The 23,987-nt window shown below is 41.8% G+C and overlaps 1 protein-coding gene across 4 annotated transcripts in view; it reads right to left on the bottom strand.

Annotated features, from left to right (window-relative positions):
* The window catches only part of setd2 (SET domain containing 2, histone lysine methyltransferase), a 126,190-nt gene that overhangs the window by 69,963 nt on the left and 32,240 nt on the right, over positions 1–23,987 (bottom strand). For all 4 annotated transcript variants that reach the window (XM_072570096.1, XM_072570094.1, XM_072570093.1 and 1 more), the window contains 3 exons: positions 22,835–22,954; positions 8,348–8,363; positions 1,341–6,010 (listed from right to left, as the gene is read on the bottom strand). In XM_072570096.1, the coding sequence (XP_072426197.1) occupies positions 1,341–6,010; positions 8,348–8,363; positions 22,835–22,954 (4,806 nt within the window). The remainder of the gene's footprint in view (positions 1–1,340; positions 6,011–8,347; positions 8,364–22,834; positions 22,955–23,987) is intronic.

The raw sequence follows: 23,987 nt of genomic DNA, 5'->3' as shown, positions 1-23,987 counted from the left end.
AATAGGCAATTGAATTAAAGTGGACGTGGTGGGGTGAGCATGCAGGGAATGTAGTACCTAATGATATTTGACTATAAGGGAATGGGGGTTGGAGGACAGCAAGGCCCTCACTGCTTGGCTGACTAAAAAGACAGTATTAAAGGAAGAGCAGCAGCATTGTGCACCTCCATGATATTATTAAAATAAAATAAGTTGGGAAAAAAAACTAAAAAAGGAGAGATTCTGTGCCATGTTGCCCCATGGAGAACAACACTAACTATACCTGATGTCAACTCTGATTCAATGGGAATACAGTCAGAAGCTTGTTGATTCAAATCCCAGCCCTCACATTTTAGCATACGTGAAGCTTCCCTACCTCTAGACAAGAAACTCCAGGTTCAAGTTCTATCTGCATCAATGATGTATCATAACACCCAAAACAAATTTTTTTTCTGTAATCTATTGTGCAGTTTGGAGGGTTACTGCACTGTTGAACACATGAACCTGAGGTAGCACTTTCCCTTTCAGAGTGATGTAAAATGCCCAATAGCACTATTTGAAGAACATGAGACTTGGCTTATAATTATCTTTTGGCCAGCTTCACTGAAAAAAAATCACTACAATACTGTTTGTGGGACTTGATGCACACCAAGTTACTGCACTTCAATTGATTATCTTCCAAAAATTGGTAGCAAAGTATCTTAGGAGGTTGTAAAGTCATGAAGTCGGTTATGGTTCCGATCTATCAGCATAGAAAGTACCAGTTTAAACCAACCATGTCATTACGAATTTGAGAGTGGCACTGGCAGTGAAGCTAACCTGCTAGATTTACCTAATCTGTGCTCAGCTCATGTCACAGTTTCTTCAAAAGGGGAAGGACCACTACCGCCATCTCAGGACAGTGTGGGATGAACAATAAATGCCATGCCAACCTTGTCTGAGTTGCCTAGTTCCAAGCATTAATTTAATATTATCATCTTGCACTGTTTCCCATTAATGATAAAACAGTATTTGCAGGTCAAAACACTCCTTAGCAATTGGATCGGTTTTCTCTAATTGCCAATGCCATTACTTAGTTATCGCCATATTCTTGCACTAAAGTGAACAAGCCAGCTTGTCTCCTCATATAACTAATGTATACTCAGTTCTGGTATAATTCTAACAAATCTCATCTGCATTTTCTCCAAGGATCTGATAGCCTTCCAAGAATGTAGTATCTAGAATTAACATAATTTTATAGCTGATCCTTAAATTCTCATTGATAAAGGTTTGCATAACTTCCACTAAGGATACACCAATAATCTCCATTATGGTAGAATTTGAATTATTGTTTAATAAAAAGAGTATTTAAAAGTTGTTACCTCTCTGTCAAATACAAATTCTCTTCAATTAGCTCAAAGTAAGGTGGCATTAATCCCAACTTTGACTGTTCCTTCCACCACTGAGTGTTTTTGAAGTCTTCCATCTTGCACACTAGTGAGACCCATTCTTTGCAGGGCAACATGGGACGTGAATCCAGCTCAGTGCTCACTTGCTCACAGTCCCGTGTGTCGGTATCACTTTCCAAATCAGTGTCCATATCCTCTTGCTGCGCCTTCTGGGAGTCCCCCTGCTCATCTTCCAACCTTTTCTCTGACCCTTTGGCCCTTGGCTCCTTGTCTGCTGTTGAGTCACTGGCCTTCAACACCAGAGTGGTCCCCTTACTAGAATTGCTGGTTATCTCATGAGCCTGTAGAGAGCTTACACCTTTGGCAACAGTTCGTGGGTCACGGACCACAGCCTCCCAGCTATCGTAGCTTGCAAAGTCATCAGTCATGGAGTCAGGCTGCACCTGCCCTTGAACATCGGAGCCCGAAATATCTTGACTCAACTGATAGCTGCTATACAACACTGACTTGGAGTGCAACCTGGGATCCCAGTAATTGGCTTTGCTAGCTTGCCAGCAACTACTTTGATCATGTAAATCTGCTTCTTCTGTTTGATTTTCATATTTCAGACACAGTCCATAACTGCTATCTGGTTGTTGGTAACTGCTGCTTGGCTTCTCTGGCTGACAGAGGTCCCAGTCATGGCTGTCAACAACATATTCTGGACTACAAAGTGACTCTTCATCTCGGGCCTGCTGCTGCAACCAAGGCACAGCCTGCCCACTGTCTGGCTTTTCTTCGAGACTTTTCTCTAACCCACCAGATGGCTGAGCAATGTTCTCTCCAGACACAGGACTGTCCAAGTAGATACCAAGCAACTGGTGATGGTGTTGCTCTGCAGATCCATCCACATGTGGAGACTCCACACAACCAGGTTTTTCATCTGGTCGTGGAAGCTGATTTTGTTCCGGTGAAAACCCATCAGGCTGACTGGTACTGTCTGCCTTGTCACTTGACAATTGCTGTTTCTTGCTTTTGCAGGCCTCAGTAATGGGGGAGATCTGACTTGAAGAGGCCGGTGGTTGGTCCTCTGCTGCTATAGGGGAGAATAACTGGCTGCCCTGAACGTCTTCATCATCGGGAATCTGGCCACCAGCTAACTCCTGGGGGTCACTTCCAAGTTGAATACTGCTTGGTTGATGATGTCCTTGACAGAATTTTTCTTCTGCTTCTCTCTGACCTCCTTCAATGCTCAAATGCTTCTTCTCCTGATGGTTGCTTCTGGTAGAGGAAGAGGAGGATGGAGAGGATGATGAACTCTTTTCTAATGTTAATGTAGAATTCTTGGGAATGATCACAACAGACTGCAAACGGTTCCTGGGAACTCCACTATCATCAGAATCAGAGCTTGTTTCACTTTCTTCACTCTCCTGCTCACTGCTACTCTTGACAACCTCTAAGCCTTCTTCATTTTCAGAACTTGCATTGCTATATTCTGTCTTCATGCAGCTACTATCACAATCAGATTTGGTTCTGTAAGTCTTTAAACTATGCTCTGCTTCATTTGAGCTCAGCAGGTTGGTCACACTCAAAGGTCTTTCAGTGTTCACCTCCCCAGCCATCTCATCATCGGTCTCTTCATCATCTTGAAAGATTTCCATTGACTGCTCTGGCTCTACTTTAACAGAACTATCTGGCCTGGTAGAAAATGAGGTACCTTCATTATTAATTGACAGATTTTGGGTCCTCACTTCTGAAGACTCCTGCATTTCGGAAGCAAGGTGACTGGACAAATCTGTGTACAATCTAACCTTGTCAAATGAATCCCAATTCTGGTCACTAACATCTGTATGTGGTTTATTTTTGCAATTTTGAAATAACCTATCTTGCTTCAATTCATCTCCTTCACTGGTGTGTTGTTCCCTTCGACTATCGACATCCCTCGTTTCTGTTGGTTTGTCACCTATGTGCTTAACTTCATTTATGCAACTTTTGGTATTTGCCAAAATAGTCCTTGCTAGATCTGAATTTGAATGGGACATGGATGCAGCTTCATCCTGTTTGGGACAAGGCAAAATCTCCTTCTCCTTGGAGTAGTGCCAAGTGCTGAACTGCTCCAGTTTTGTGTGGACCAAGGATTTAATCTCATCAGAACTGCAATGAGGGGAGGTGTTCAAATCCTTAATTATGAAATGGGGCAAGGACAGCAATTCATTTGAATGTGAATGAGAAGAAACCATCAAATCAGCTTCGCAAAGAGGTAAAGATCCCTGTTCTTCCTCCGATTCGGAATTAGATGAAACCTTTGCTAAAGGTCTATCTAATTTAGAATCAGGGGAATTTCCAGCTATATCCATAGTGAATCTTGAGTGGCAGAACACACTTGGTAAGTCTGATGTGGAATATGGTGAGGTGCTTACATAATTGTCCGATTGGTGATCAAATGAGGAACAAATCTGATCTGATCTAGAAATAGTCTGTATTGTTCCTGACTTGTGCAGTTCAGGAAACTCTCTGAATTCATCTTCTGACTCAGAACACGAAATCCTCCTTAATTCTTTGTCAGATGTATAAAGAGGCAATGTCCTCATTTTACAGGACCTGGAACTAGATGCAGGTATTCTCACCTTACGGTCCAATGTACAGCTTTTCCAAGAGTCCAATTTGAGTTCAGGTTCAGAGGACTCCATTTTAACTACTTCCGCTTCATAGCAAGTCATTGGATTAGAATGAGATTGGGTTACAACGGAGTACTTGTCAAACCTGTTTGTCCATGGGTCTAATTTTGGCTCAGCAAAGCCCATTTTAACCACCTCCATTTCATAGCAAGTCGTTGACTTAGAATGTGATAAAGCTACCATTGAATTCTTATCTAGTCTACTTTTAGTCCAAGAGTCCAATTCTGGGTCAGAAGACTCCATTTTAACCACCTCCATTTCACAGTTAGCAATTGATTTAGAATGTAAAGGCGATATCCTCGAATTAATATCTGGATTGTGACTTCTTCTGGAATCTGATTCTAGCTCTGGGCAGTCACCTTGAGCTGTTCCACAAGTAGATAACTTGGAATGAGGTGGAAGTGCCCTGGTGGTACTGTCCAATTTAAAACATTTTGAGTCCATTTCTAACTCAGGGGAATCCCTCTTTACTATGACTTCATGGCAAGAGGTTACAGATTTGGAATGAGATGAACTTGTCCTTGAAAGACCATCGGATTTGGTGATTTTCCTGCAATCTAATTCCAGGTCAGATGAGTTGGTTTTAACTACTTCCGGTTTATGACAAGATGACGACGACTTTGTATGAAGTGAAGATACCTTTGAATGACTGTCTGATTTGGGCAATTTCCTGGAATCTAATTCTGGTTCAGGAGAATTTATTTTAGAGCCTTCTGTCTCATGACAGGAAGCTGATGCTCTGGACATTTTATCTGATTTAGAGTGAGATTTAGTCCTTTTAGACTCTCTTTCTGACTCAGAGCAGGATGAAGTTGCCCTCAGGTCTCTGTCTGACCGTGTTTGGTACTTCCGAGAGTCTTTATATGATTTAGAACACAACGAAGCCCTCCTCAAATCATTTGATCTAGGATAATATCTTCTAGAATCTTCTTCAGAATCTGAACAAGAGGAAGCATCTCTTAAATCTGATGTTAATTTGGAACGTGAAAATTTGCTCCTTTCTGAGTAAGGTGAACTTCTACGATATCCTCGATCCTTATCGCGGTAATAAGATGTCCTTGAACGATCTGACTTTGAATAAGAGGGTATCCGCGAGTCTCTTTCAGAACGGGATCGAGAAGAACTGACCCTTTCCTCCCTTCCATATTTTGAGCGGGATGAAGCTCTTCTAACATCTCGATCCAACTTGGAACGGCCACTGCTCCTCTTATCCCTATCAGACTTGGAATGAGAGAAAGCTTTTTCAACGTCATCCACTTTGGAAGAAATTAGATTTTTCTTAACATCTCGATCGGATTCAGTGTTTCTCATTTCTTGCGACCTCCTTAATAAATCCCCATCAGACTCTGAGCCAGCTGATTGTGCATGCACTGCTTCCTCTGCTTGGGTAACCTTCCTAAGCTCATCGTTTTCCGAAGATGAGGAGACATTCTTAAATTCCTCCAAGTTATCACCTTTCCCAATGTGGGATGTACTAAGATTCTGTTTTGATGGTTTTGGTTCAGCAGCCACCTTAGTCACAGTTTCTGTTCCTCCTGTACAATCCTTCTTGGCAGCTACATCCATAGGCTCCTCCACTGATGAGCTGCATGGTTCCCTGTCCTGCAAACCTGCAGGTTTAGCTGCATCGGTGAGATGCTTCTTCTTGAAATGTACCTTACTCCACTCTACCTTGGATTTTGGCGGTGAGGTAGTGGTCTCAGTAGCATCGGCTGAATCAGAGTCACTTTTATTGTCCTGGCTCCCTTTCACCGAAATCGGAGGCAATGTCAGAGGTGGGATCTTGACTTCATCCAGTTCACTTCCAATGGCACTTTGGAACCTATTTCGTAAGGTCTTTGTTACATTGAAGGTAAAAGACACTTTCTGTCGCCCTTGGTCCTCCAGGTTGACTTTTGCCTTGGTGCCTTTGGGTAGAAAGCGACTACAGCCTTTTGTCACTTGACCCTTGAGAACATTCAATACCGATGGATTCTCTGGCTTAACCTGCAATGGTATTACACAAACTTTAGGTACAGCTCAGTAATAGTGCAGCTCAATATAATTCAAGCTTAATGTCAATCAAGATAGCAGGTATTTGGGACAAATGCAAGTTCAGTGCACCAAAGTTTGGGACACATGCAAGTTCAGTGCATATTTGTGATGATTTTGCTCACTCAATTACCCATGAGGTACAGAGGGTTCTTACTCTGAATGGCTACCTAGTGATCACCTTGCTAATAGAAAGTGGATGTGGACAGACAAGGGCAGGATTGTGCATGGTGGCTAGGCACCATATATACAGTCAAGGTCTCAGCCTTGACCTGAGGACTGATCATGTAGCCAAGGAACTGGAAAATATTAGTGGAACTGCATAATAACAATAGCGATTGCAATGAGGAGGAGCCAAGCAGGCTGACATATATGGCATATCTCCCCCTTCATGAATTAGGGGATTGAGAAGCTCTCTCATTGTTCATCTGGCTAAGATCAATTAACCCTGCACAGCCCAGGGCAGAATCTTCCTGAAGTATCTGAATGGCATTTATGAATTATTTATTTTAAGCAAATAAATAAGAATGCAAAGTCTAAAAGTAATTCAAAATTAGAGAGCGATGTAATTTTAAGTAATCGAGAAACCTCACTCAGGATGTTAAAGGATGGCTGATTTGGCAAATGGGAAAAGTACAACTTTGCAACTTTCCAGAGTCAAAAGATTGTGACTTCAAATGCCAATTCAAGACCTGAGCATATAATTCAGGCCAACACGAGTGGAGACATAGTGAGTGTTACACAGTCAGAGGTGAAAGTCATTCAGTAGGGCATTAAACCAAAGTTAAATCCGTTCTTTCAGGTAAACATTAAAGATCCTAAGGTACAATTTCAGTGAAAGAAGTTCTCTAGTTTCCTCGACAACATTCTCCTTTAAATAACACATTAAAAAATGCAAATGATTAATCTTTTATGCAATTTTTTGCTAAACAAATTGACTGTTTTCCTTCCATTGAAAGGTAATTTGTTGTATGTGGAGGGGAGGGAGTGAAATAGTGAGAATGTCACTAGACTAGTAATCTAGAACCCCAGGGTAATGTTGGAACCTTAGATTTGAACCTCACCATGGCAGATGGTGAAATTTGACTTAAGTAAAAATCTGGAATAATTCATTTATATAACTAACTGCTCTAGCGGCAACCATGTGACAATCGTCAATTGTGAGTAAAAGTCCATCTAGTTCTAATCCATTTAGGCAAAGAAATCTGCTGTCCTTATCTGATCTCATCTATATGTGACTCCAGACCCACAGCAATGTGGGTCTTAGTTGCCTTTGGGCATTTAGGGATGAACAAATGTGTTGGCTTAGCCAGCAAAGTCCATATCCCAAGGCAAAATGACGATTTTTTAAAAAACAGTTTTGACAAATGACATAAACTACTACATAAATTGACACTTTTTTGGTAGTTCAGGTACCTTGATGGATGAATTTTACATTGGTTTGGATATCTAAACCATATCTATCTTGGGGGTGTTTGATGGGTAGCATAGATGGAGCTTTACTGTATCCAACCTGCTATAGTGTGTTTGACGCATATGAACAAAGCTTACCCATGCCATATCTGCCCTGCGAGCATATGATGTGATAGCATAGAAGGAACATTACTTAGTTTTGTACCTGGCTCAACATGCTCATGATCTCAAGGCTAATAACTAGCACATTCAACACAATGATATACTAGAAGACCTTACCAAATTAGGAACAGGAGGTCATTTGGCACCTTGAGCCTGCTCTGCCATTCAATAGGATCACAGAATGTGAGACTCAGGTCTTCATTCCTGCACTTGTCTTATAACTCTTGACTTCCCTTCTGATCAAGAAGGAGTCTGCCCCTACAGCTCTCTGGGGCATGGAGTTCCCAACAGACTCAACTCTCAGAAAAAGAAATGTCTCCTTATCTCAATCTCAGAATAAAGGAGTGCCAATTTAAAACTGTACCCTCTGTTCCTACATTCTCCCATGAGGGGAGACATCCTCTCAGAACTTACCCTGGCAAGCCCCTTAGGAATCCTACACGTTTCATTGATAACACTTCTCATTTTGCTAATCTCCAATGAGTAAAATCCCAACCTGTTCTTGCTTTGATGAACTCAAGGACAACATTTTTCCCCCTCAAAAAAAATGAAAACTTCCCCATTCATTTTACATCCCACTGAAGCCAGGTTTCTGAATTTGGCTAAAGCTTAAAATTGGCCAAATCTTTTTCAATGAACAGCAAGAAAAGGATCAATCTCTCTCTCTCCCCAACAGAACGATTGATAATAATTAATTGAACATTATTTAAATCTTACTGCATTCTCGTCTTCTCTGTTGCAGATGACCAAGCAAGCCATGTAAGAAAATGGAATAAAGCACAAGGTTAGAAACTTCTTCACATAAAAAGAGGCAAAGTGATAATAACCGAAGCATCGCAACCAAACTGACTGCACTTCATCTTGTTCTCCTAAAAGTACTGACCCTCCAGTTAATAAAACAGAATATTTTTCTGGCAGCTCTGTAAGTATAGTACTGAAGCAAGTAGTGTAACGAATTTACTAACACACTTTGATAAAGGAAACCTGCCATTTTTAACCTGGCTTTGCTTATGAAGGGCTCCAGTCCAAAACCAAAGGAGTTGCTCTGTCAATTAAGTTAGTCAGTTGACCGTGGCTCAATAAAATTAGTCAGTTGACTGTGGCTCAATGCAGTGGTTCAGCACCACCACCTAAGAGCAACAGAAGATAGGGAGAAAATGGTGGCCCTAATCAGTCCCTGATTTAAAAAGAAAATTAAATAGGATATTCTACAATTGCCAAGAGTATAGTGTGATGGAATATTGCAAGTGATGATGGTATCATTAATTAACCCAAAACATTTCCTCTCCCACCATTCACATACATAGATTTTTTTTGTCCTATGAATGATGGTGTAGTAATTAAGAGTAGATATCTTGAAATAGAATCTTTCTTTTGCAAGCTTCTTGAAGAAGTTTTCCTCGACCTGGCTATACTTCAAAACCTTAGTCCATATTATCATTCTTTTATGTGGGAAGCAGGACGTTGGCAGGATACCTGACCAAAGTAGACAACACAATAAGAACATGATCCTTTCCTTGCTTAACATCCAACTATCTTGGAGTCTTAAGGTTATGCTTTCAAGTTACATTTCAGAGATGCAAGTGTAGATATAATCCAGTGGAGATATCAATGGTGTATTGTGTAGGACGTTTGAGAGGTTTTCTTCCCTTTCCTTGCTGAATGCTAAAGATGCCACACCATCATTTTTAAGAAATTTATATATATTCTTATTCTGCCCTTCAACCAACTTTGTCCAAACAGATTAACTGGTTACTCAGCTCACTGCTGGTTGCGACAGATTAGCTGCAGTGTTAGGCTAAAAAATTGATTATAATGATGCACAATGATTCTGAGAATGTGAAAGGAAATTGATAAATACAAAGACTTTCTTACTATATGGTAATCTAATAAAGAACAGGAATAGGTTGCTTAATACGTCAAACCTGTTGGGGAGGTCATTTAGTGAGAGGATGCAAGATCTGGATTAAAATTTAATTTTCTTTATCTGACATAAGTGTGTCCGTTTAAGACAAGAAAATGTCAATTCATCCAAAGTACACAGCCTTTCAAGGGAGAAAGAGTTTATGATTTCCACTAGCATTGTGTATGAAAAATATGCTTCCTGATTTCACTCCTGAATCACCCTTGAATAAGTTATACCCTCTTGATCCCATCAGAGGAAATAGCTTCTCTGTACCTAGAGAGTATGCAGTTTTAAATATCTTGATGACATCATACTTTATCCTAGCAACCTCCAGGAATAACAAGAGGCAAGCTTATAAAAGCTGCTCTAATACTGTTGAATAAATCCCAACCTAGGATCTAAGGTCTGGTTCTGCAAACAGACTAACCACTTGGAATAACTGAATGGGGTCTGATCAGCTGGGTCTAATCACAGCCCCTCAACAGTCCTTGGTATTAGGTTGCCTGGTTACAACTGAGCAAAAGCTCAACTTATTTGCTTAAACTGTTGGAGGTCACTGGGCAGCATGGTTTATCTGCAGTTCTTGGTTTACTTTGCTGCCTATGGGCATTAGACTAGTTGCAATATAACCAGGATATACTCACATACAGGAATCAGGATGGGACAATTTTCACATGGAATATTCATTTAGAACGTTTTGGAAAAATAAAACAGATGCCAATTTAGTCAAGGATTTCCACTTCTCACCATCATTTTGATCCCAACTGCTGGTAATATTGGACAAGTTCAATCTCAGAATAAAACTTAGCCTAACAGATCATAAAAGTTTTATTTTGCAGTTTATTTAATGTGGTGTTACTAAATAAAAGGGAAACAAAACCCAGCAACACACAAGACAACTTTAATAAAAAACAATTCAAATCTATCCACTGCAAAATCTTTTAGTTAGAGAAGAGTATCACTCCTATCTTTACTCAAATGACACTTTCTGGCCCTTCTACTGAAGCAGCTTAGGTCTGTGGCCAGAAGACTTCTTTCCAACTCTGAAGGCCAAGATGCCAATTTTGACAACCCTGAGATGTCTACAAACATTAAAAAAAACTGCGTTTGGTTGACTCATTCTTCAGGATTCAACCTGTGAGAGGTACCTACTATCGGTTTCTCCATCACTAAAACCCAACTTTGCAAACATTCAGCAATTAGCTCCTAATGCAGCTGATCGTCAGTTAAGTCACATGCTTTCCTGGAAATGCCTCCACTTCACTGCTCAAAATGATTTCCTGTCCTTTCAAATAAAAAACTTTAGAGAACTAGGAACTAAGATCTACTCTTCCCCTATTTTTCAAATTATACCAATAAATTACAAACCTCCATCTCATCATTACTCATTTCCTAGCTAACAGTCTAAAAGACCAGTTTACAATGTGCACAGCCCTGTTCAGATTTTAATTCTGAGCTTGCAATGCCTTCTAATTCCACTAACTGCAGTTCCTGGCCCCTCGTCAATTTGTTTACTGGGGGTATGCAATATGACCATCCTTTCTTTTTTCAGTATGGTCCTTCTACGTACCCCTCACGATGATGAATAGGCCAAGATCAAACATTCAATAGAAAGGTTGCAGGTAGCTAGGGGGTTGCTTTCAGAAACCAAATGCAGAATAAGAGAATAGAGGGCACTAAAAGAGTTACTTCCACTTTTGGAGAACCTGTCACTGGGCATCAAAGTACATTTTTACATAACTTCCAATCTTATTATATATCATATTCACTTTTCAACTAATCTCAACACCACCATGATACTAGGGTGCTCGAGTGGGGCATAAGGCAAATATTACAAACAGGTTAAGAGACCTTCCACAAGATGGAGATCTCATTTGCCTTGTCAGATGGATGTAATAATGAAATCATAGAATCTGGATCCCGTCACATTAAATTAACAGCAAGGACATCCTCTCCAGTACCAGAACATTCTAATGAAGTGTCACCGGACTCAAACCTTAACTCTACTTTCTTCCCATAGATGCTGCCAGACCTGTTGAGTTCTTCCAGTAATTTCTGTTTTTATTTCAGATACAGTCATAGAGATTTGCAGAATGGAAAGAGACCCTTCAGTTCAACTTGTTCATGCTGACCAGATATCCTAACCTAATCTAGTCCCATTTGCCAGCATTTGGACCATATCCCTCTAAACCCTTCCTATTCATATACCCATCCAGATGCTTTTAAAATGTTGTAATTGTACCAGCCTCCACCACCTCCTCTGGCAGCTCATTCCATACACACACCACCCTCTGTGTGAAAATGTTGCCCTTTTTGTATCTTTCCCCTCTCACTGTCAACCTATGCCCTCGAGTATCGGACTCCACTCTATCCAAGACGCTCATGCTTTTTTTTAAACCTTTGGAAGGTCACCCCTCAGCTTCTGATGCTCCAGGGAAAATAACCTCAGTCTATTCAGCCTCTCCCTACAGTTTTAAGCCTCCAACCCTGGCAACAGCCTTGCATAATTTTTCTGAACACTTTCAAGTTTCACAACATCTTTCCTACAGCAGGGGAACCAAGGTGAGTGAGTGGATGGGTAAGTGAATGGGCATCTCCAGCATCTGCAGTTCTGTGCTCCATTCTGAACGTGGAGATTTGAGGACGACACTCCGCTGGTTGGAGTCATACCTTGCACAAGGAAAAATGTGGTTGTTGGAAGTCACTCACCACAGTTGGAGGATGTCTGTGCATGTGTTCCTCAGTGTGGTGTCCTAGGTTCAACCACCTTCAGCTGCTTCATCAATGACCTTCCCTGCAACACTAAGGTCACAAGTGGGGATATTTGCTGATGACTTCACCATTTTTAACGCCATCTGTGATTCCTCATATACTGAAGTAGTCAAAGCCCAAATACTACGAGACCCGAAAAATATCCAGGCGAGGGCTGAAAAGTGGCCAGTAAAATTTGCATCGCACTGATGCCAGATGATGACCATCACCAATAAGACAGAAAGTGGAAGTAACTCTTTTAGTGACCACTGTTCTCTTATTCTGCATTTGGCTTCTGAAAGCAACCCCCTAGCTACCTCATCATCGTGTCATAACCCCCATTATTAAATTGACCAGAAACTGAAACAACCAGATAAATCTTGTTGCTAAATAAAAAAAAGGACAGAAGATAGGAGTCTTGCAGCAAGTAGCTTTCCTGCTGACTCTGCAAAGCCTGGTCAGCATTTCCAAGACATAAGTCAGGAGTGTGACGAAGTCTCTCCAATTGTTAGAATATGTCCAGCTGCAACAACATGCAAGTGGACAAAGCAGCTGGATTGTTTGCGGATGTGGTACCAGTCACTTACTCCACCACTAACACTCCGGAGCAGGAGTGTGCACCGTCTACAAGAGGAACTGCTAAAATTCTCCAAGGTTTGTTGATCTGCATCTTCTAAACCCACAGCCACTTCCATTTAGAAGGATCAGGGCAACAGACATATAGGAATATCACCACCTGCAAGTTCCTCTCCATGTCACTCAATATACTTGGACTTGGAAATATATTGACAACCCTTCAACATTGCTGGGACAAAACCCGGAGCTCTAACAGGATTGTGGGTATACCTACACCAAATGGACTGCAGCAGTTCAAAAAGGCAGCTCACTACTACTTTCTCAAGGGCAACTACTTTGGGAAATAAATGGTTGCCTGGCTAGCAATGTCCAATCGATGAATAAACATTTTTTTAAAAGAAAGTATTCTTCCTCACTTATTTTTGATTAGATATTAATTATTTATAACTGGGTAGTTTATTATTGCACTTCAGACGACTTGATAAGAGTTACAAAATCACATGGGATTGGACTCTTAAAACCAGAGCAGGGGTGATTTATCATGGTTGAGATCGTGTTGCTGGAAAAGCACAGCAGGTCGGGCAGCATCCGAGGAGCAGGAGAATCGATGTTTTGGGCAGGAGCCCTTCATCAGGAATTCCTGATGAAGGGCTCTGGCCCGAAATGTCAATTCTCCTGCTCCTTGGATGCTACTTGCCCCGCTGTGCTTTTCCAGCAACACACTCTCAACTCTGACCTCCGCACCTGCAGACCTCACTTTCTCCTCGGTGATTTATCAGGGTCTACTCTTCAGGGTTGATTGCAATGACATTATACTAGTGAATCAATTAGGACTTTTAAAACAATCGTCTGATATCTTCCAAAGTTAAGCTACTGAAGTCAGCCCACAAGCTGGTTTCAATTTTCCTTTAATCCATACTGGGATCTGAACTAATAACCTCTGGGTTTGTAGTGTAGTACAGCAGAGGTATGAGGCTAGCATACTCATCTGATCAGAGGGGCGTGCACACAGTTCACAAAACTAAGTTTTTTTTGTGTTTTTTTTATCATACCAAAGTTACCAGTCATCTTCATTATGATCAAGTTTTATATTAAAATAGTCCAAAGACCAAATGGAAGTTTGGTATTTTAAAGTCAACTGCTTTACTTAATAAACATCTTGGAATGTTCTCTGACATTATCCATATTAAATGGAAAAAATAGTAAAATAACACAAGTCATCAACTGTAAATTAAGCTCGAAAAACTATGTGAAATATTTTCCTTTGCAACATGGAGTCTCTTTATGCAAACATTCAGAAGCCCCAGCAGGTCGCTGAATTACAGAGTGCTTTTTTTAAAAAGGCAGGATGAAATCCAGACAGTGACCAGGTTGTGAACGGTTTCTGTTTTGGAGTCTGTCCACAAGTTGATTTGTACGCAAGTTGGATAAACAATGCAAGACAATATAAAGCAATCGTTCGCAAGTACAGCAAAGTTGGGGTCTTAAAAATTATTCCCGTTTGTAACTTCAAGCATTTGTAAGCCAGACATTCAGTAATTGCGATGCCCTACATTTAGCAGCATATTGTTTATCACAGGATGGAAGCTTGGGTGGGAAGAGGAGAGCAAAGTGATGCAAACTGACAGCCTACCAGGCAACTACACACGATGATATTTGAAATATAAGAGATTGAGAGTTCAAGCAATTTCAAGTGATCAGCAAATAAATACAATTCCTGAAGAGCTTTTGCCCGGAATGTCAATTTTCCTGCTCCTCGGATGCTGCCTGACCTGCTGTGCTTTTCCAGCACTACTCTAATCTGGAAATAAATACCTTCAGTGCTGTCAATGTCATTCAGATAAATTGTTAAAATTTGAGGTCCCAGCACTAATCCGAGTAGCATACCACTCTTTACATCTTGCCAATCAGAAAATGACCCATTTGCATCTCCAATTTCCTGTTCACGAGTCAATTGTCTACGCATGCCAATACAATAAACTCTATTTTCTGCAATAACCTTTAATGTGACACCTTATGAAATTCTAGCTGAAAATCTAAGTACAGTATAACCAATTTTTTTTTTGTCCACAGCACATTATTTCCCCAAAGAACTCCAATAAGTTGATCAAACACAATTCCTCTTTCTCAAAAACATGCTGACTCTGCCTGATTACTGTGAACTTTTATAATTGTCACATTTTGATGCCTTTATAAAAGTTTCTAATATGTTCTCTATGCCAGATGTTAAGCTAACTAGACCTATAGGTTACTACTGTTTTCTGTCTCTCTTACTTTTTGAATATAGGATTTATACTTCATGCTTCCTAATTTAATGGAAGAGTCCAGGATGACATCCATGGTGGATATTCTCATCAGCCTGCAACTCCAAAAATGTGCACCATATCCCTTCCCCAGTGATTGTAACTTCCCTCCCTTCAGTTTCCTGATTTATAGCTATTTTGGGATGTTACTTGTATCCGCGAGTGAAGACGGATGCAAAATTCCTGTTGAATTCATCTGCCATCTCTTTACTTTCCATTATTAATTCCCCAGATTCACTTCCTTCAGAAAAAATCTGCAGAAACTCTTAGTATCTCTTTACATATTGCTAGCTAGCTTTCGCATTTTAAAAATTCCCTCCCTCATTAATTTTCTTTACCTCATTCTTTGCTGTTTTATATTCTGTCCAACCCTTCTAACAATCACCAATTAATACATACCTTTTCAATACATTTGACTTTTTAATATTTTTGTTTCGTCAGCTAGGCATGACTAAACTTTATTGCAAGATCCTCCCCTTCAAATTTCTCTTCCTTAACTCAAACCTGGAGAACCTGCAGGTCCCTCATTCTCAACCTCTCCCCTTGCCTGAGGCATGGTGACCCTCAGGTTAAATCACCACCAATCGTCTTTCGCACTCTCTAGGATGAGAGAGGAGTCTTGTGGTCCTCTGGGACTATGGAGACTACTTACTATAACCTCGTTGTTCAATGGCATAACTTTCACTGAATCCTCCATCATCAATACCTTGAGGATAACCATTGACTAGAAAGTTAAATAGACCACCCATATAAACACTGTACCTACTAAAACAGAGCACAGGTTGAAAGTTCTATCACAAGTGAGTCAGCTCTTGGCTGCTCCAAGTCTGCCCACCATCTACAAGATACAAATCGCGAGTGGGATTGAATGCCACATACCTGGCTAAATACAGCTCCGTAACACTGAAGTAGCTCAATACTATCCAAGACAAAGCACACTGTTTGATCACATTCCATACACAGCCTTAAATATTTACTCCCTCTATTGCCTGCACACAATGATGGAAGTGTATACCATCTACAAGATACATCATAACAATTCAACAAGTGTTCTTCAACAGCATCTTCCAAACCCAGAACCTCTAAAAAGGTAAAGGTAGCAAGGTGTATGGAATCATGAAGGTAATGTACTATCCTGACTTGGAACAATTTAATTCTTCACTCAATTGTTGAGCCTAACAGTACTGTGCATTTACCAACCATGTTCAAACACGCAGCTCAACACCACCTCTTTCTTCACGGCAGTTAGTGTTGCATTATAAGTATTAATGCTGCCAGCAATACCTACATCATGTGAATGAACAAAAATAGAAAAACACGCAAAATGAAAAACACCGAGATGTCCACCTTAACCTGTGGGAGTCAAAGAAAGAAAAAATGAGAGCAAGAGATGGTGCAAGCAGGATTGGGTGGCAGAGAGTGGAGACAGAACAGAAGAGGAGCGGGGGAGGGGGGGGTGGGGAAAGAGGTGTGGAAGGAGAAGAGAGATGAGTGAGAGAAAAAAAGAGTGAGAAACAGAGCAAGTCACGCAGGACGAAGACACAGAGGAAAAAAATTGAAGAGGTACTGGGCCAAGTTGTACTCAAGGCAAGAGGACCAGATTAACAGGCAAAACGGTAAATTCAGAGATAGCATGAGACGCAAATCAGACTACACTAAATCAAAATCTTTACTTTGATCAATGACTGGGCCTGATCTCACATTACAAGTCAGCTAGAGCACCAGTTGTGCAACGCACGGTAGGCTATGTTGAACACCACAGGATTATCAGGAACCAGATTTCATTTCTTCACAGCTCTAAGTGAAGGTCAGTTTTGAAATCTGACAAAGAGCCCCCATTGCTCCTAAACAAAGTGGGAAAGCTAATCATGAGAGACAGTACCATTATAAGCTACATGAACACAAACAGGCCTGGTCTACAGATTTCTTCAACCAAACTTTTACATTATTATGTTATTACAACCCAACTAGTTTAGCTTCCAGTTGGCGTAATCCACCAAGCACAGAGAGAGAGAGAGAGAGAGAGAGAGAGAGAGAGAGAGAGAGAGAGAGATTGTAGTCATACAGTACGGAAACAGATCCTTTGGCACAAATCGTCCATGCCAACCAGGTTTCCTAAACTGAACTAGTCCCACGAGATTGCTGGGTTAGAGATTTAAAATATTGCTCAGTGGTAGACACACTGCACATGGCATCCTTGAACTTCAAGGTGCCACAATCATTTTATTATTTGTGGTTATAAAAAGACCCTAACCTATTCTCAGACTACTTTTGTCTGTTTTTAAAAAAAACAAATAGTTAGATCTTTATACTTCCTATATCCACTTGATTAGTGTGGATGATAACTCGAACACCTGAAATTCACTTTAAAAATTCGCTACTGCTGCAGTTTCAGGTTCCCCTTTTTAAATCCCTTGACTGGCAATGGAGATCTGGTGCTATAATTGAACTTTTCCCAATAGTAAAGTCAAAACATAAGCCAAGGTGTTTGTTCCTGTGGGATTGTCATGTTTCCAATGTGGTGATAATCCTATCTGCTCTCTCAGGTGTAGAAGGAATAGATCTGAGGCACATTTTGAAAGAGACCTCCCCAGTGCCTTAGCCAATATTTATCATTCAAAACAGCATCTCATTAAATTGGTTGCTGTATTTTAAATATTACAAACTGCCTTGATTTTGAAAGGCTTCGTAGAACACAGAACAGTACAGCAAGGATCAGGCCCTTCAGCCCACCATGTCAGTGCCAACCATGATGCTGCTCTAAACTAATCCCATCAGCCTGTACACAGTCTGTATCCTTCTATACCCTGCCTGTTCACATGCATGGTGAAATGCCTCTTAAACATTGCTAGTATATCTGCTTCTACCATTTTCAGGTAACCCTCTGCTTGAAAAAACTTGCCTTAAACATCTTTAAACTTTCTCCCTCTGGCCTTAAACCTATGCATTCTAGTATGTGACATGTCCACCTTGGGAAAATGACTCCAACATCATCCTACCCATGTCCCTCATAATTTAATAAACTTCTAACAGGTCACTCCTCAGCTTTTAACACTCAAGTTAAAACAATCCAAAAGTTTGCCCAGCCTCCTGTTATAACTAATACACATGGTAACATCCTGGTAAACCTCTTGCACCTCTCCAAAGCCTCCACAAAGTTTTACACAGCTACAACATGACTTCCCAATTTTGTACTTAATGCTGCGACTAAAGATAATCAGCATGACATATACCTTCTTCACTGCCTTATCCAATTGTGTTGCCACTTTCAGGAAACTATGGACTCTCTGTATAATCAATGATCCTCAGGGTCCTGGGAGAAAGTGAGGACTGCAGATGCTGGAGATCAGGGTTGAGTGTGTGGTGCTCAGGTCAGGCAGCATCCGAGGAGCAGGGCGATTGGCGTTTCAGACATGTGGGTGGGGGAAGGGGGCTGAGAGATAAATAGGAAGATAGGGGTGGGGCTGGGAGGGAGGTAACTGGGGAAGTGATAGGTAGATACAGGTGGGGGGGGGGGGGGTGATGGTAATAGGTCAGAGGGAAGGGTGGAGCAGATAGGTGGGTAGGAAGATGGACAGGTAGGACAGTTCAAGAAGGTGCAGGGTTGGATCTGGGATGAAGTGAGGGGAAGGGAGATGAGGAAACTGGTGAAATCCATATTGATGCCGTGTGGTTGGAGGGTTCCAAGGCAGGAGATGAGGTATTCTTCCTTCAGGCATCAGGTGGGTTGGATTTGGGGGTGGAGGAAGCCCAGGACTTGCATATCCTTGGCGGAATAGGAGATGGCATTGAAGTGGTCGGCCACAGGCGGTGGGATTGTTTGGGGCATATGTTCCAGAGATGTTCCCTGAAATGTTCCATGAGTTGGTGTCCTGTCTTCCCAATGTAGAGACCACATCGAGAGCAATGGAGACATTAGATGAGGTGGGTGGATGTGCAGGAAACTCTCTGCCGGATGTGGACGAATCCTTTGGGCCCTTGGATGGAGATTAGGGTGGGGAGGTGTGGACGCAAGTTTTACACCTCTTGCAGCAGCAAAGCAAGGTTCCAGTGGGGGGGGGGGGGGGGGGGGGGGGAGGGGGGCGCGCGTGAACCTAACAAGGAAGTCGCGAAGGGAATGGTCTCTCCGGGATGCTGATGGGGGTGGGGAGGGAAACATATCTCTGGTGGTGGTGGTCTGATTGTAGGTAGCGGAAATTGCGGAGGATGATGCATGGAGATTACGGGGATGGAAGGTCAGGACCAGAGGGATTCTATCCATGTTGTGGTTGGAGGGGTAGGATTAAAGGGCGGAGGTGCGGAAAGTGGAGGAGATGCCCTGGAGGGCATTGTTGATCAAATGGGAGGGGAAATTGCAATTCTTGAGGTAGGAGGCCAGTTGGAACGTCCTGGAGTGGAATTGCTCCTCCTGGTAGCAGGTACAATGGAGGTGGAGGAATGGGGAGTGAAGGATAGCCATTTTACTGGGCGAGGGGTAGTCCAGGTAGCTGCAGGAGTTGGTGGTTTTGAAATAGATGTGCATGCTATGTTGGTCACTGGAGATGGAGAGGTGCAGGAAGGGAAGAGGGCTGCCCGAGATGGTCCCGGTGAACTGGAGATCAGGGTGGAAGGTTTTCGTGAAATTGATGAACTGTTCAACCTCCTTGTGGGAGTATGAGGTGGCACCGATACAGTCATCAATAGAGCGGAGGAAAAGGTGGGGAATGGTGCCAGTGTAGCTGTGGAAGATTGAATGTTCCACGTATCAACAAAGAGGCAGGAATAGCTGGGACCCATGTGGATGCTCATGGTATGAAGGAAGTGGGCGGATTTGAAGCAGAAATTGTTGAGGGCAGGGACCAGTTCCGACCAGTTTGGTCACCAGGAGAGGAAGAAACGGAGGGCATCTCAGGGTCCTGCCAGTTACTTTATACTTTCATCTTGCATTTGAGCTCCCAAAATGCATCACCTCAGTGTCCAGGTTAAAGTCCACCTGCCATTTTTCTGCCCAAATTTCCAAATGATCGGAATTTTGCTATATCCTTTGACAACCTTTCTCACTCCCATCAATTTTTATGTCATCTGCAAAGTTAATAATCAGACCATCTATATTTTCATTCAAATAATTTATATAAATTACAAACAAACAGAGGTCCCAGCACTGAACCTTGCGGAACACCACTGGTCGTAGACCTCCAGTCAGAAAAACACCCCTCCACAACTACCTTCTGTCTTCCATGACCAAGCCAAAAGCTGCTTTGATATCTGAAAATGTAGCTCTATAATCAGTATTGCCCATTGCATGAATTGTTAGTATATGTTGGGAACCAAGAGAGCTTGGCATCAAGGGGGTCTATCAAAACCAGAGTCAGTGGTAATGAGGAAACTCTCCATTGGGTGGAGTCACACCCAGCATAAAGAAGACAGTTGTAGCTGCCTGACGCCGGCCATCTCAGCTCCAGGACATCTCCGCAAGAGCTCCCAAGGACCAACGATCCCAGCACCTCATCAATTACTTTCCATCTGTAAAGTTCAGAAGGAGGGATGTTTGCCGGTGACTGCCAAGGGGCAAGCAACATTCACACATACACAAATACCAGGAAATATCCTCCTTCCTTGTTGAACCCACTGCCTTTTGAGATTCAATGCGCTACCACTGCTGAATCCTTCACCATCGTCATCAGAGAGCCAATGTGGACTAGAAACTGAACCGGACCAGCCAGACAGTGACTACAATAGCAGGCCAGAGAGCAGGAACCTCACAGCAAGCACTGCACCTCCTGACTCCCTGTCCACCGTCCAACAAGGCACCAAAAGATCCCATTTTTAAAAATTGAATATGTACTTTAAGTAAAATTATTTTCTGGACTTTGAGAAAGAGTGGGAGGATGAGGGTAATTGAGTTTCAAAGAGCCAGCAAACACAATGGGCTGTGTTTTACTTCCCCCCCCCCTCCCCACACCAATGAAATAAACAATCCATATGGCATCTCCAAAACGCCCTGTCACCCTGTATGTGATTCCAGTGTAGTCACATTTCCCCAAGAATCATCTTTAGTTTCTATGTTTGTCTCAGAAAATGCTGTCTTGAACCATCGTTACTTTCACCATTTCCCTTTTGTTCTCTCTGCTTCTAGGTTTGCTCAAAAACTAATACCTTTAAATGCTGTTGATAAGTCATTGACCTAAGGCATCAACTCTGCATTTCGCTCCCTGATGCTGCTTGACTTGCTTGTCATTTTGTAATTGGATGGGCACACAGACAGTCAACAGTCCGGGATATTGCGAAACACCTCCTGCGAGTTCTGGTCCCATAGATCTCAGGTGAGGGCTTCTGACTTGCCTCATCATGATTAGGGGATGGTTGGGCTGGGGATGAACAGGGTGGGGAAAGGAATGGAGTTTGCTCCCACTTCTTTTGTGCCATGTTGGGAACAGAAGCAAGTGCATTGGTCTTGCAGAATGTTGCCAATAGGTCAGCAATACTTGCAACAAAGGTGCAAACATGAGAATGGCTGACTGAATGAGCTTCCTGCTGTCTGAAAACTCCTAGGATACATAACTTAGAGCTTGAGAATGGAGATGTGTTGGGGAGGGCTAAGGAAGAAGAGGGAAATGACACACAGGACTAAATGCATAGCACAAAGAAAGATACAGTGGATCAATTAATGCAACAATGCAAGACAAATTAAGTTCCACCACATTCATAAATGTAAAAAAGCAACATTGTTGCCTTTAAGTTTACTAAAGCATTGCAGTCAGGGAAAGTTCTGAAAAAAATAAGCAAGATGCTAGTCAAGTTTGAAGTCAGGCTTCAGAAATTCACCTCACAAAACACAGCGGCCAAAACCTGCAGCTTCTGTATAATGGCTAACAAAGAAAATAATAATGCCACTTGCAGTGTCAATATTTGCAAATGTTAAGTTCTAACACATCCTATCTTTGTTTCTTATTTTGTAAGAACCGTTACAAATATGTCCATAGGTACTTTTAAGAATGGATGTTGAAAATATGTTACACCATAATTATATCCTCCCACCAGTGGCAGGAGGTTGTTATGACATTGTAAATTTCAGCAAAAATTGTGAATAGAAGAATTTATAAAATTAAAGGGGTATCAGAATTGGAAAGAATTATTAGTGCATTACTAGATGGTTAAATAAATTGGCCTAATACCACTATTGTTTAATGAGAGAGCAACAGAGTTATTATCAAAGGATATTTAAGGGACCACACAGTTATTTCTCAGCAAACTCAAACAACAAATAGGCTTCGATGCTTGGAGGGTTTAATGTCATTATTGCTCCCTAAGCTCAACTTGGAACTGAAGCTCTTAAACAGAGATACAGATAATTCAAACACAATGGCTTGACAGAAACACACTCGTTACGCAGAAACAGTCATAAGAACTTCCAGCTCTATGCTTCTCTCATATTCTTTGCACGGTATACAGGATTCCTTAAATTTGAAACATTCAATTGGGGTCCTGCAACCAGATGTCCAAAGTGAGGGGAGCTAGAGAGAAAGCGCAAGATAGTAAAATCGAGCATGGAACAGAGAGCGCGAGACACACACAGACTAAGTGAGAGAGAGAGAGCGAGCGAGCGCGAGAGAGCGAGCGCGAGAGAGAGAGAGCGCGAGAAAGAGAGCGCGAGAGAGAGAGAGAGCAAGAGAGAGTTGTCCATCTCACCCCACAGCAAGCACATCTCCAGCGGACTGAACTTGAAGATGCGTCGATGCTCCAGGCGACATCTGCAGTTCCGTCCAACCTTCCCTCGCAGGTGATGGAGGGTGAGGAGAGGCATGAGCCCTTGGGGAGGGGAAGAAAGAAAGGAAAAGTTACGTTATTTTCTAGAATTTAAAAATCAGACAAATTGAAATAGACAGTGGAATCGCCATAATACATCACCAAATTATCCTCCCAGCTAAAGCCTTATGAAAGACATAACATTCCTGACACAATCCACAAGTGCTTTGCATCATAGCTTCCTTACCCCTATACCAGAACCACACTGTAAATGAAAGGGGTGGCAATGTTCCAGGACTGTACTGGAGCTTAAAGAATTTTTACAGATTCCCAGGCACATGAACATTAAAAACAATCATTTGATTTTAGAATACAAGATGCTCAGAAACAAGGAGAGTAGGCCATTCGGCCCTGTGAAATTGGTCTACAATTCAGTGGATCGGGGAGATTGGATTGTGGACTTTATGCCACTTTCTTGCCTGCCCTGCCATAACCTTCCACTCGCTGGCCAATCAAAAACCCATTTAATGCAGTGTCAAATATATCCAATGACCCAGCATCCACTACTCTGTACAGAAAGAATTCCAAACACTATAACTCGCAGTTGAAATTGCTCATTTCCGCGTTAACAGGAGACAATTTTATCTTTAAAACTGTACTGGCTAGTTCTAGATTCCTCTATATGAGGGGAAGCATGGTCCCCCAGCATTTACCCTATCATCGTCACCTCAGAGAAGACTCCCTCACATCCTTCAAACCTTCTGTGACATTGAGCCAATGTGCTCAACCTTTTCTCATTCAACAACTCTTTCATTTCAGGGATCACCGTAGTCACACAAATGCAGATTAAGTTCAATGCAGAAGATTGTGAAGTAATCCAGTTCGGCAGGAAGAAGAGTCATATAAAATAAAAAGCTTAAAGGTGGTGCAGTAGCAAAGGGATCAGGATGTATCCATGCAGATGTCATTGAAGGTAACAGGACTAGTTGAGGACATGCTTAGTAAAGTACACCGTATCCGAAGTCTTATTGGGGGGTACAGGAGACAAGAGCAGAGACATTATAAAACACTTCTTTAGTGAAGTACAGGAGTTTTG

Source organism: Chiloscyllium punctatum, chromosome 5 (genome assembly GCF_047496795.1).
Source record: "Chiloscyllium punctatum isolate Juve2018m chromosome 5, sChiPun1.3, whole genome shotgun sequence".
In the NCBI taxonomy this organism is placed as follows: domain Eukaryota; kingdom Metazoa; phylum Chordata; class Chondrichthyes; order Orectolobiformes; family Hemiscylliidae; genus Chiloscyllium; species Chiloscyllium punctatum.
Note: the sequence above shows the minus strand (reverse complement) of the source record. Positions and strands in the feature narration are given on the sequence as shown.